Source organism: Melospiza melodia, chromosome 11 (genome assembly GCF_035770615.1).
Source record: "Melospiza melodia melodia isolate bMelMel2 chromosome 11, bMelMel2.pri, whole genome shotgun sequence".
Classification (NCBI taxonomy): domain Eukaryota; kingdom Metazoa; phylum Chordata; class Aves; order Passeriformes; family Passerellidae; genus Melospiza; species Melospiza melodia.
This window is the reverse complement of record NC_086204.1, coordinates 18598625-18613024: the sequence shown is the minus strand read 5'-3', so window position 1 is coordinate 18613024 and position 14400 is coordinate 18598625. Positions and strand designations below refer to the sequence as shown.

The following is a 14400-nucleotide window of genomic DNA, read 5'->3' as shown; positions in this document are numbered from 1 at the left end:
GCCTAGAACCTTCTCTTCTCCAGACTGAACAGCCCCAGCTCTCTCAGCCTGTCTGCATAGGAAAGGTGCTCTGGCCCTCTGATCATCTTTGTGAGACCCTCCTCCAAGAGGTCCATATAATTCATATCTTGGGGGCCCCAGAGCTGGATTCCATACTCAGTATCAGAGCTCATCTCCCTGCCTAAGCCCAGGCCTAGTGGCCATAAAGCAGATCAGGTGTGTTGAAATCCTTGCAGTCAATTAGAGAAACACCACGTCGCTTCACAGGTACTGACATGTCTGACCACAGTCCCAGGACTTAGTTCTGTTTGTTTTGTTTTTCAGTCTACTTCCACTTCAAACAAGTTCTCAGCTGTGAAAAACAGTGGAAGGGAAAAAAAATCAGCTAAGTGGCATAACAGCTTTGAGAAATACGGGCCTCTGCAAAGCCTTGTCAAGGCTGTCAACAAACAGTTTCCTGTCTTACAAGACTGCTATGTCTTTGGTTGATGTTAGTCTAGTGATTTTTTTTTTCCAAGGGGAAGAAATGAGATCTTTAATGTAAATAGATTATTTTGAGGATTTCTCTGCTCTGAGAAGTTTGAAAAGCCTTTGAATTTTCTTCAGCTGTTACAATTGCTTCTTTAGGTTTGTCATATGGTTCTCAGTGTTTTTGTAAAGATACTCATTATTTTCTTGTTTATTTTTGATGTTCATAAAATCTGTCCTACATAGGTTTGAAAATGAGAGCTATTTGTTTTGCAGTTTAATGAAGAGAATGGCAAACAGCCTCAGACTGTGCCTCTGGTGTCCACAGTGATCAGCATATTTAACATGCTCAGCATGACACTGAGATATTACAGCCGATAACGGTTGTAATTGACTTACAGCATCCTTTCCCTCCCCCCTTCTTTGGATGGTGGGGAATTATCTTTGAGTCCCCAGGAAGCTGTAGTGACACAGAGGGCAGAAGTGGTAGAAAGGTTTTACCTGCACTGCTTGTGTCGAGGTGGTCTCACGTAGCAGTATGAGGTGATTCAGGTGAAATACAGGGAATTTGCAATGAGGATTGAGTGACACGCCCTGTCCGCCCCTACCCGCCCTTGATTCTGAGCATTTATCAAAGGCAAAAAGAGAAATTCAGACTTGGCAAAAGGAGAGTGCCTGGAGCCAAAAAAAGCCATTCTTATTAGTGCTAGCAAAGGTTTACTTAGCTGGCTTATTGAATGAGAACTCCCCTGAGTGTCCAGGCTTTATCCTGTGTTAACAAGGGGCAAAGCTGGCTTGTTGGGAATGGACCGCTGTGTAACGTGTCTGTAAAACACAAGAGTGAGGCCAAGCTGAATTAGAGTGCTGATGAGAAAGGAAAATCTTTGTCTTTTCCTCTCAAATCCTATTTATTTTCCCTGTAAATGATTGTGGTAGACCACTGAGGTGCTGAGGACTGATGGACTAAATTGTGATGTTCCGCTGGTAAAATAGTATCAGTGCACTGTTTAGTGTCATGTCTTGCATAGGCAGATTGGATATTTTGAATGTTCCATTACTCTGAAGAGCTGGGAACTCAGGCTGGGGTGGGGTGGGTGTTTCTGGGGTCGGGTGGGTGTTTCTGGGGTCTTTGTCAATTTTAGGGTACACATTTATTGCTCACTGTTTCAGGCATTCATCAGGCATTAGCATGTAACTTCAGAGCACAGTGCAGCTGAATGCATTGAAGTAATTTTTTTTGTAGCAAGATTGGATGACCTTGGTCAAGTCTTGTTCTTACTGTATTATTCCCTTCCCTCATACTGTATTCTTTCCATGTAACTTGGGAAGAAATGTTTTGGGTTAGAAATCCAATGTTCAAGGTGACAATTAATAGGGACTGTTGAATACAGAAGTGTAGATAAGACTCCCTGCTACCTTTTGAACATTAAATTGCTTTAATGAAAAGGAAGTATTTTTTAGCCATTTTAGATGGATCAGAGTTAGGCTTTTATTTCACCTTGCAATATGCAGCTGGTTTCATTGGAGCAGATCAGGCATTGGTTGTTTATCATAGGCAGTAGAAGGAGGCTTACTAGATCAGCAGTCTTGATTGTTGTCAGGGGTTTTTTTTTGTAAGGTCTCATAGCTAAAACTCATAACCAGATTTTCTACAATCTGGTACTGTAGCACTAATGTGGCATTATTAATGTAAATCAATTTTTGAATTAGCATATTGAAAACTTAGGAATAACTCATGTTGAATGCATCTGAAGACATGTTCAATGTTGAAAACTAGATTTGTATCTCATTGCAGATATGTAGAAAATGGTAGCTGTTGGATCATAAACAGTATTAGTCTCATTTGAGGATTTTACTAATGCGGCTCAGACACTTTTACTAATCACACTTCACTAATTAAATTCCTGTGTTACAGATTATAGTAAGTTTAACTTTTTTGTTTCTTTAAATTGGGAAAGCCTCATGATGGGAAAGCACGTGGACACATGATTTCTCAGGAGACTAAGTAGTCTATTATATTGTATGAATATATATCTATTCACCCTTGCCTTCTCTGCCCCCTCCTTTCCTCTGCAGAATGGCTCATATGTATTACAGAATTACTCAGTTTCATAAACTGGGTTATGAAAGGCAGTGGGGGTGCTGCTTGTGTGGCAAGGTAGGTCACACAGGATTTATAAGGAGGACTGCCTGGTCCTGCTAGTTCCTTGGCATGTATGAGCTGTGCAGCTATGCCTGATGTTCCTTACCTCCGTGTGCTTCATCATCTGTAAAGCTAGTACAAATTTTATTTCTGTAGTAGGGATGTTAAAGCTTCACTGAGGTTGCAAGTGCTCTGCGGTGTTTCTAAAATGATTTGGAAAATTAAGCACTATACTGTAAAATACATCAGCATTAGTCTGAATGACTTTTAGCTAAAGAAAAACATCCTTGCTTAGCTGGAAAGATCTCTGTGTTCTCCTTTGTCTTAATTGCCTGAAAAGCTGGATAGAGCAGGAGGGAAATGGCAGCTTTTGAGCATGCTGTGTCAGTTGTCCGGAAGCTCTTAAAAGACCCTTTTTTGGCTTTTGAAAATAAAACCTTGGGAAGGTTAAACAGAGTAGAGTTGGAACACGACAGTCCTTTAGAGGTCTTTCTCTTCCAAGATAAAAGTATTTCAAGGAGCATGCTTGGAGCAGCTTTCTCTTATCTCTGGGGTGCTCTTGAGCAATGTTGCGGGGAGAGGGATGGCCAGCAGTGGCGTGTATTCTGCTGCGGTTGCGTTCCGGCTGCGAGGATTTCAGAAGCACAGGAGAACAAGGAGGCGAGGAGGGGGCACTGAGATATTCGGGACTTGGAGCACAGCTTATGAATACAGTATGAAGGGATGCCCAGTACCTTTGCAGTGTTACATTTAACATTTCTATTCCTGATCTGGCCTTCTTTGACAGTGCATATGAGAAGAATCTTAACAAGGTGAACCACTCTACTTCCAGCAGGGTTTTTTTTTTTTTTCCTGTGGGAGATTGCAGTATGGCCCAGAGGTAGGGATTTAAGTTACAACTGAAATTTTCTGGGCAGCTTTTATTGCACTCTGAAATTCAAGCAAGATTTTGCTCTAGGGAGTTTCTCTTTGCCCCACCCACAGGCTGAAGCAGTCAGCGATGCAGAGAAAATGTTTGTTAAGGTCTGAGGGGAAATAACTTATTTGCGCAGGACAGCCACTCGCTGTGGTCTCCTTTTTCTGTTTACAAAGAAGTAACCTAATACATCTTTTCCTGCTTCTAGTCGTTTGGTTTGGGATTTGTTGTTGTTGTGAGATGCCCCCGACAGTCTCTGCATCACTGATAGATGGATGGTCAGAAGGATGTGGCTGACAGCAGTGTCTTTAGTCCGAGTGCTCTCTGGCTCCAGCTCATGTCTGGGTGCCTTTCTCAGGTTTAGCTTTTGTTATGCTGATGAATGGTTGGAGCTGCACGTTCTTTTACTTAGAGCCACATAGAGATTTTCAAATACAGAGGCTCCATTAAAATTTGTTTGCTGTGAACATGTTAACTTATTCAAAAGAAAAGAAGCAAGCCCAAATTCAATTGCATCAGTTTTCAAACACAGTTTCATTTTTTCTTGGGTTTTTAGATAAACATGTGTTACTGATAATCTGTTAGGGGCTGGTTAGTTTATCTTGAATTCTTTTTGCAGCAGCACACTGAGTTAAATTCTATGTCTGTAGGCTACAGCAATCTAAAGAGAACAATATATTGCACAAAACACTTAAAATTGCTCTTTAAAATGCTTGCAATTTCTTCTTATTTGAATAGCTTATGCTGGTTTTGATATTTCTAAGGCATCAATATATTTTCAGAAACTATTAGGTCCTTATAAAAGTGACTAAGTCAGTCAAGAACTTTACTCAATTAAAAAAAAAAAAAAAAGCAAAGTGTTTGGCATACATTTTGCAGCTACTTCCTAGGGAGATGCTGGATCTTATGCAAGTGATGCTTTGATTATTGGTTTTATTTTTGACATAACTCCTTCCTCCCCGCTCCAATTTAAAAAGGCCCACAAGGAAGTGATGACTGAGGATGATAAAGCACATGGATGTCACTATCCAGTTGAAGCTGAAGAAAGATATCTCAAAACCTGAGAGTGCAGTGATATGTTATAGAAATAATGATAAAAGTTGAGTCTCAGGAAGTCCAAATCTTCTGGACAGACTGGGAGCAATCAGAAGACTGATTTAATTTCACTTTTAGCCATTATTATTCATCATCTATTCTCCTGGATTATTCTGATTGCTTACTGAAATTACACTGATTAGTCTGTAGTGTGTGTGGAATAGTTTTATGATTTTTCCTTTGGGTGCTACAGGTGGAAAATTAATCCAAACTCCTCTCAAGATTCTAGCTGAACTATCTCCAGGGCTTTTTTTTCGGAGATCATGGTGGCAATTTTTTTTTCTTAACTCAGCAGGAGCTCCTTTGCAATTTTAATTTCTGCTGAATGCAGTGCATCCTTTGTGGACTTTTAGATTTATTTTCTTTTAGTTACAAAAGAGTCTCAGCCCAGTGTAAAAGATCTAGAGCTGGAATGTGACTGTGTCCTCATAAGCACTGCGAGGTCCTCCTGTGTCACCATCTAAATCCAGGTCACACCTTGTACCCAGGGCACGTGGGTGAGTGCCAGGGAGAGCCACGCGCTGCCCATCCTGCACTCCATTTGCTGTTGCCTGCTTCTCGCTGAAATATGTGTGGAAAAAAGTACCTGTGACTGGGGAGCACCTATCTGTTGTTGAAAATTGGACAAAGGGTTCATTTTTTTGTATCAATAAGCATTAAATCATATGGTCTCAGATGTCAGTTTTTAATTTCACTGTGTGAGGAATCACAGCACACTTGTATTGTGAGAGAGATGCCTCCAGTTCTCTTAAAGAGGAGCCAAGTGAAGAAACCTTCTTGGCTATTTTAATAATTTAATAACAGATACACTGCCTTCCTTGAGAGCCAGAGAAATTGTTCCATAATGTTTTCCGTTAATTCCTGTCTTTCTCTCCTTGTGGGAAAAAATGAGTGTCAGTTTTGTTGCTGTTTGTGTGTTCAGGGAACAAACTTTATCATTGATTATGATTAACATTTCTGCTTCTAAAAATTATCAACATTTCATAGAATTTCTTTATCTGCTATTTTGTGCTCTTCATCCTTTCCACTTCTCCTTGCCAAAAGGGTAAATGTATTTTTAAAGTCCTTAACATGCTCTAGTACTCATAAGAATCATAAGTGGCCCTTGGATCCTGCCACTTAAATTTTAACACAGTCATTGTTACGTGGTTTTAAAGTAACTTTAATTTCAGATATCTCAGCAATATGTCCTCAGAGTCCTGTTCATTTGTCCTGGAAAGAGCGAGCCAATGTGACACCAGGCTCAGCCCTTTGCATCCATGGTTGCTGCAGTGCTCAGTGTTCTCCAGAGTTGTTTCACATGTCTGTAATATGTAAAGCCAGCTTTCTACTTAAAAATAATCTGTTCTTCTATGGATGTTAATTTTTCTTTAGCTTCCCAAACTCTAATAGTCAGGGCTGAAGCATGACCTAGCTTCACACAGTGAGATATGGAAGAGGATGTGTGTAGTTACTCAGCTGGCTGGTGAGAGAATAGAGTCATTAGCAAAAGGGAGCACTCTGCTGTCAAATCTTCTACCACAGCTACTGCACTCTATCACTATAATTATATTTTTCAAATGCAAATGATAGCTTGAAGAATTTTTCCTTTGGTACATCGTTTACAGGAGCAGTTCAGTTCGTATTTCTCAGTAGGAGACAAATCTTGTCTGAGGCTAAGGACAGAAGAAGGTCTCATCCATTGTTTATTCCCTTTTCTCTGAAGATGTTTATTGTGTAGAAATACAGCTAACTGTGCAGTGATATGAAGAGGCTGCCTCACCAAATGGTGTATTTTGTCAGCAAAGCAGCTGTTACTGCCTCTCTCATCCAAGGAGAGCAATCTTTGTGTAGCATGAAGGGAGCGCCAGAGCCATGGCAGGGAGCAGACCTGATCAGCCTTCCTGCTGGGGGGAGTTGCTCTGCTGTTCTCAGCCTCTCCATGTTTCAAATCCCCAATAAGTATATACACATAATATATAATACACACATACATACATATGTATATATAATAATATATAGGGCCCTAGATTTAATTTTTCTGCGGTTCTTTAAGGTAGAGAAATGCAGGTTGTGTCAGATTTGTGGAGTAAGAAAACCTTAGCCAGCTGATCTACAGGTCCAGTTTGTTATATTTGGTGCAAATGTTCTCCCGTTGGTTTTTTTTCACGTGTCTTAGTGCAAATACATCAGTAACACTCATGCTTTCAACATTAGCACGTATCATTATTTGGCATTGTGCTTAGTGATGATTGACCTTGAGAGATTACATCCCAGAACCCTGCCAAATTCCCAGCTACAGTGCAGGCATGCTCTCAGTTTTTACTAAATATTTCCGTCTTCATGTGAAGTAAAACTTGCTATTCCAAATTATTGGTGTTCAGGTACTGATAGATTTTTTTTTTCTCCTTTTCTTCCAAATCTTCTGCTGCTCCAGGTATGAAGATGAATAATGCAGACCACTGGTTTCGATGATGCTGGGCTTTTATAACTGGATTCATTAAGGAATACAAAGAAAATTCTTACAGGGATCAATAATGGTGTCTTCTGGCTGCAGAATGCAAAGTTTTTGGTTTCTGCTCATTATCAGCTTCCTGCAGTGTACTGAAGGTAAGCTTTAGTTTATTTTTTACTTGGGTTTTCAGATGAGTTAAATGGACTGTACAATTAATTTCTGTTCGATGACTTGAAGTTTGAGGATGACAAACTAAATGTAGTATATTCTAGGCTTAATTTATAAGACTCAAATTGTCCCTTTTTAATGAAGAAAAGAAGAAAATAATTTTTTTAGGTTTGATAGTATCATATGTTGAAATTGAAGTGCAATGTTCAGGCAAGTGAAGTATTAATAGCCTTGATTGGTAGGTGCCTTATTTTTGGATTCTTCCTGTTTATCCTTCCTTCTCATTGCACAAGAAATGTATGGATATGTTAAATGTGATATAAAACAACTGAATGAAATACCCGTTCTACTTTTCTAATTTTGCTCACTGAAAACGAAATGGCAAACACTTCATTAAGATTAGTGCTATGCAAGTTAAATTCCAGGAAATAAAACTCAAAGTTCATACAGAAATAGCATCTACTTGAAAATATTTTTGCTCTATTTGGAAAAAGAAAAAATACTTCACTGCTATCAAATGTGTTTTAAATAGCTGTTAAATTAAAGAGATGAGGAAGGAAAAGGATTTTTTAAAGAAGTTGCATTATCTATTCTTTATCTATTTTTTTTTCATAAATTATACTTCATCCAGTTAGTCTGTCTCCACAGCTGTTCTTGTGGCCCTTTTAATAAGCAGAGGAACACAAATGAATGAAAAGGAAAACATGACTTATGAATTTTTAATTGCAAATATTCATATAGAACCTGCGGCTGGTTTTGGGTGTGAGCATTTTGATTGACTAGATTGCAGGTGAAAAGATTGGTTTAGTAATAAAATAGCATCTCCATGCCATCTCACATTATTCAGTAATTGATGTATAATATACAGAGTTCCTTCATGCATCTTTGTCATGATCTCACCAGTTTTTAAAGCAGATATGCACGTTACTCTGTCAAAATTGCTGAATTTTAAGGGTAGATTTTTCAGAAATACTTCTGGAAAACTACCCTGCCTCCTCCTCTCTTTCTTCCTAAATTTATATAAGTAAAAAGGAACTATTACATAAATAAAAAGTCCCTAAAAGTTCAAATATTTTCTGCAGCTTTCCATGCTCACTGCATCATTTCCTAAGCTTTCTTTGCAGCCTTGCCCAGCTGGGGCCGTGCTGGCAGCCGAGCTTTGCCGAGATGGGTTGTTCATCTGCATGTGTGAACACACACATCTCAGGGAGCCCATCCTCCTGCCTGTTTCTCAACTTGGGGAAGTCTCATTTCACTGAAACAGCTTCCACAGTCAGTTCCCCATCCCTCCCCTGCTCCTTAAATGCTGCCAGGATGTAGTAGGAGGCTGAGCAGATCTGAGATGGTTTCATGCTTGGTGGGGCTCCTGGTCTGGGAGCCGCTGCTCTCGCTGCCCTCGCGCTGCCTGCCCGGGCTGGGGACTTGGCTGTAATCTCACTTTTACAAACAGCTGGAAGAGAATATGCTTTCCAGCCTCCTTCATAGGTAAGAAAGGTAAATGTGGATTAGGAGAGTGGAGTTATAAACTTTATGACTGGCTGGTTTGGTAATAGCTGGTGCTAATTGTAAATGCACTTACATTGCAGAAGTGGTTGCACAAGGTGAAACCTAAGGTGTAGGAAGTTGAGACATCTATTTATGGTTTTTTTCTGAAGTTTTAAAACACTAAGGTTTTTTAAAATTATTATTATTGCAATTGTTTCAGATCTCTCTACTTAACGCATTTTACAAACATTCAGGTGCTTGCAGTTTAATGCTGTGTGATGGTTGAAAACATCTGAAAGCAGAAAGGAAAAGCAGACGAACAACTTTCTGTGGTTTGGTTACAGTTGCAAACAGCAGGCTGTAAAACATGTTTTATCTGCTGAGTTTGGAAGGGAAAAAGTCAACTGAGAACTTCTGCAGATTGAATTTTTACCATTTGCAGAAAGTTAATTTTCATTGTCATCTGTAATATTTCAAGTTCATTTTGTTCTGTCCCTGTTTTTCTTGCTTTTAGTAGCCAGTAGCAATCTTTTGATGCTTCAGTTGTGAATTTACTTTTTTTAAGTCTATACAAGAGCTGCTTTTTCAGCTAAAAGAAACAGGGAAGGAAATTGGGAGCAGATAACAGAATCATACCAAATTAATTGTAAATTCTTAAAATAAATGAAATACTGTGGCTCTGTATACTGGAAATGAATATTAATATAGAGTTGGCTTCCAGCCACAGAAGAAAAATGAATACTGCATTATTACACTTTCTCACAAAATTACATTGCCTTCTGCTTCAGTAATAAGAGATGCCAAGTATAACATGCTTTAGTAGCACTTCATGCCTGGAAGTATGAACATGAACAAAGGTTAAAATAAGAGCATCTAACTTTTGCTAGAAATAAGAAAATCTTTAATTCTTTTGCTTGGAATGTAGTTTTTTAATAGAAATCTGATGTGTACATGAAGGTTGTTGCAGTTGCTGGGAGAGATAAAACCTGACTGAATTCCCTGATCTTACATTTTAATGTTTCTGTACAGTTAAATGGAGAGGAAGGGGGGGGGGGGAATGATGCTGGGTGTGGACAAGTGATTCATTTATTCATATAATGAAACATTTTCCAATCAAGAAAAGGCTCTATAACTCTCACAGCTTTAACTTTACCTCACCAGGGAATTGGCAAGCAGGCACAGTTATACGAAGGCTGTAATTTTCTTTTAGTGTTGCCTATCCAAACAGGAATCATATCCTCAGATAAGAAGGTCTTGGTTTTCCCTTTTTTTTTTTTTCCCCCTGGCTATGCAGTCCAGATGGGATTGCTTTTGAAACAGTCCATTCCTTCAGGTAAAATGCACCTGGACCAGACAAGTGCTGACAGCTGGACAGGAAAACCACACTGGGTTATTATACACTGCTGGTACATCTGATCAACAAGAACTCGCTATTGTTGTGTTTGTTGTTACTGCCATCAACAGCAAGCATTGCAGCCCCAAATGAGGAAGGGACAAGAGGCTGGAAAGAGGAATGAAAAGCTCAAGTCATGAGCTGGAGTATTAATAATCTCATTTCTGGAAGTTATTTTTCTGTCCCTTTTTCTAGCACGTTGTATATAGGCATGTCTTTCAAACTACAGTTCTATTGCAAAGGCAGACTGAAGGGGGTGCCTTGGGAAGCAGCTCGGCTCAGCCTTGGGCAGGTGCCCGTGGGAGGCCTGGCCTGGGCACTCAGGGCACAGCAGAGCTCCCTCTGCACTGTGCCAGACCCCGTGTCTGTCCCACCCCCTGTCTGTCCCACCCCACGTCTGTCCCATGCCTTCAGGAGGGGATTCCTGCTCCGTCCCATGCACCTCTACTTACCTGTTTCCTACAAACGCTAGGAAGTTAATTACTTTTGACACCACCTCTTTTTTTCTCCCCCTTTCCTAATTAGGTGAAATCATCTAACAAGTTAAAAATTATCTGAGAAAATAGAGAAAGCCAGAGAGTGAGATCACACACGTCTTGTTTCCATAGCAAAGCAGAAAGCATATTATATGTATTATTGGTTTCTCTTCAAGCAAGTTAAGACAGATACACTAATATGCATATGAAAAAAAGATGTCAGAGCTAAACATTCTGGTGTAGATTGGTTTTTGGACAGTGCAGGTTTCAGTATTTTAAGCTTTATCTTGCTTACAAAGTCCACCTTTTTGACTAGCTTTTGATGCTGTTTGTTTTTATTCTTTTCTGCTGCTTGAAAAGCACAAGTGCCTTGGAAGTGCTGAAATAATTTTCTTTGCTAACATTCTATTTTAACCAAGGTTTAATTCAATTTAAATCCATTTTATTATGAATTATTATCTATGCTTTGTCCAAAGGAAGAAGCATCATGCTTTCATTATCTATTTAATTCTGTTTTCCTAAATGGAATTAATGTTATTTAAAGAAATCCAGCTTTTCTTTGCTTCTGAATGTTTGTTTTAATGAGCATTACACTGAAAAGGATATATTCCTGTAAATTCCAGCTATGCCAGCCAAAGAGCTGAGTGCTGAGTTGGAAGCAGTTCTAAGTGCATATTCAATATTAGTGCATTTACTAAAGAAAATGCTAAATACAGATAATGTACTTTGGGCCACTACAAAGATATTTGCTATTTTAGTGTATTACTCCAGCTCTTCATCTTCCTGTGAAGCCACTCAGATGTGGAGTGTCTAAGGCACATGGCACAGGTACTGAATAAACAGTAAAAGCATGTCAGCTTTCCTACATGCTTACTAGGAGTATTAGTAGGACTTTGCCCAGGATAAAAATTATAAAAATCTTGTACCATGGCCTTGAGTAGAAATCAGTTTCTGTTAATTAGTGAATTTAGGTTCTGCAAGGAGTGAAATCCATTATGGAATCACACTAGAGCAAAGAGGAGCACTGATTTAATTTCTAGCTGTGGGATTTATCACAGTGAGGGCTCTGTCAGGCCTCTAGTTAGCAGGAACCGCTGGGTTTACAGAGCTTGCAAAGCATCCATAAGCACACCCAGTGTGCTAAGGCCAGACTGGTGTTGCCCACTCTTTGGAGGATCACTCTAATAAGCTTAATGCTATCTACATTTGTATCATGTATACCTGATATGGTTTAGGATTCTTTAGAATTTTTTTTCTTAATTGATTAATGCAGATTATGAAGATTTTTTCTGAAGAAAGCAACTGCTGCTCTGGGTCCTGTTTTCTGTCCTGAAAGGTCATGCCATTTTTTAGTGGGATTTTCTGGTGCATACATCTCTGGGACATCTCTCTTTTCTTTTCTAATAGAGGGCCAACATATCTTCTAAAGAGAAAATTTATCTGAACAGCAAGACCAAACTTCTTCCTAAAGGAGAATGTCTGTTAAGCTTTTCAATTGCATTTCCAAAAAATAGAGACTGACAGACTGCCCAGAAAGTCCAGAGATACTTTAATATGCTGGCAGTGAATAATCTTTTATATATTCCCAGAGTACTGATGTCTGCAGGATTCTATGTTGTAACATTACATTTTTGAAACCAAAGCAATACCATCACTATTGCAAAATGTGGAAGAATCATGTAGAAGAATGCATGAAGAACCATTTTAAATACTGTACTTACATTTAAATGAAAACTTACATTTAAATGAAGTGTTAGTGTAGGAGTCTTACAGTTTAGGCAAAGAAAAGAGTATAAATGCATAAATACTATGAGATGAGTAATAATATTACTATTTTGATATGCTGTCTTCTCAGTTACTGAAAAACGTTGTCCTTTATGAGGGAGACTTTGCATGTTGTTGGGCTCTGTGTTCAGAAGAAGAAAAAGCCCCTGTAATGTGCAAAATGAGAGAAGTGCAGTGTGTTGTGCTAAGGGCAGATGCTGTGTGTTCAGAGCCCTCTAAGCTGCTGCTGGATTTTACTGTCTTAGGTTGCTGTAACCTTGGTGGGTCTCAGGGCGAGGTGAGCTGTGCTGGTGACCAGTGCAATGAGAGGGGTTTATTTAACCTTCAGCTGACCTGCACCAACATCATTGCCTAAGGGGCTTTTCTTCTGTTAAATGTAAATCTGGGAATGTTTTAGATTAGTTCATTATGATAAAGGGACCTTTGCAGGAATACAGTAGCAGATTTTGGACATGTCTTTCAGAAAGCAAATAGACTTTATTAGTAATCTACTACTAAACATAAGAAAACATACAGTTTATTTTTTATTGAGTTGTATTTAAAAAATCTTTAATTATTTTTCATTTCTGTTTTTTTTTTTGTTGAAGAATGCTGCTTGTCTTAGTAACAAGGGTTTTTTTATATAGTTGTAACGTTGTTTTATATTGTACTTTCAGGTCACAGTGTAAAATGTAAGTGTAACTGCCTGAAGCATCTGATATCAATGAATGCTTCAGCACTGGCTTTCTTATTACATTTAGCGTCCTTATGATCAAATTATAAAAATTATCATAAAGTATAATAATTTTAGATTTAATATTTGTTGCCAAGTTCTACAAGCACAAAATGCGTTTTATATTTGCAAGTAGATCCATTGATCCTCATGGTCTACCTCTGTGAGTAAGAGGCACAGAAAGTCATAGTCTGTGCTAATTGTCTATTGCATGGATGGATGTCTTGATAGCAGCAAGCATATGTAGGATGAAGGCACTACAGAAAAAGGACTAACACAAATGGCTCTGAAATATGTTTCATGTATGTGCCCACTTCCATGTTTCTGGTAGTGTTCCAGATTGTGTTACATAGAAGGGGAGATAAAACTATCCACAAAGGGAAATTTTTGGCTTGTCCATCCATACTCCCATTATAAAGACACTTAGTATAGGAGCTCCTAACAATGGCAAAAACACACTTGAAAATTGTCTGACCTTTTGCAGTGGTTAACTGGTGTCATCTTTATTCATCAATGTTGTTTGTGTAGAAGAATATTTACAGTTGCTCCTTTTAATTTTTTTGATTGTTTGTTTATTATGTTTGGGTTGATACTTTAAATGAAACTCAAGAATACTAGATGCTTTTCCAATTATATATATATATATATATATTTAGGAATACTAAATTCTTTACATTTTTAACACAGATTATATTTTGTATATGTGCCTCTGTAGACAAGCCATACCTGAAACCCACAGACATAGTGTGCTAAATTGAATATGCAGTTCTTTTTGATGGTAGGTGCTGAAAAAATCCTTTTGCGCGAGGTGTTCCAAATTTCTGCTGTTCTAGAAAGAGTCTCAAACTACTCTATTGCCTTCCAAAACCCAGCTGTGCTAAAGCTCTGTGTGTTTCTGTAATCTCTACCTCCTTGCTTTCATTTGAAGTATAAAGAAATGGAGCTGTATGAATGTCAGCTCTGTTTATGGCTCCTTCTTTCAGCCCGGGAGACAATTCATCCACATCCCAGTGACTTTAGGGTAGCCTGTGTAAGTGTGTTTGAGGGTGTTGCCAGTGGTAGAGGAGATTCCCTGCTTGTTCCTTCTGAGCTTGGACCAGTCCAGGTGGTTGGGAATGTTTAATTCTTTTTGTTTTCTCAATTTATCCTAGTGTAATAATCCCTGATGTTTTCTCGGCGTATAAAAGATGTGTGGGGGAGACTAGTTGGGAAGCAAAATGAATTTTTTTTTTTTCATCTGTTGCCTGAGCAACGCATACATGTGAGAAACCCAGGGGGACCACATAACTTTCAGTTGTTGGATACAGCACTCGGCGAGTTTTATG

At 38.8% G+C, this 14400-nt stretch overlaps 1 protein-coding gene across 10 annotated transcripts in view; it reads left to right on the top strand.

Annotated features, from left to right (window-relative positions):
- ADGRL2 (adhesion G protein-coupled receptor L2) overlaps nt 1–14400 on the top strand; it is a 387559-nt gene that overhangs the window by 256022 nt on the left and 117137 nt on the right. For all 10 annotated transcript variants that reach the window (XM_063165828.1, XM_063165833.1, XM_063165835.1 and 7 more), the window contains one exon: nt 7039–7211. In XM_063165828.1, coding sequence (XP_063021898.1) covers nt 7139–7211 — 73 coding nt within the window. In that variant the 5' untranslated portion in view covers nt 7039–7138. The remainder of the gene's footprint in view (nt 1–7038; nt 7212–14400) is intronic.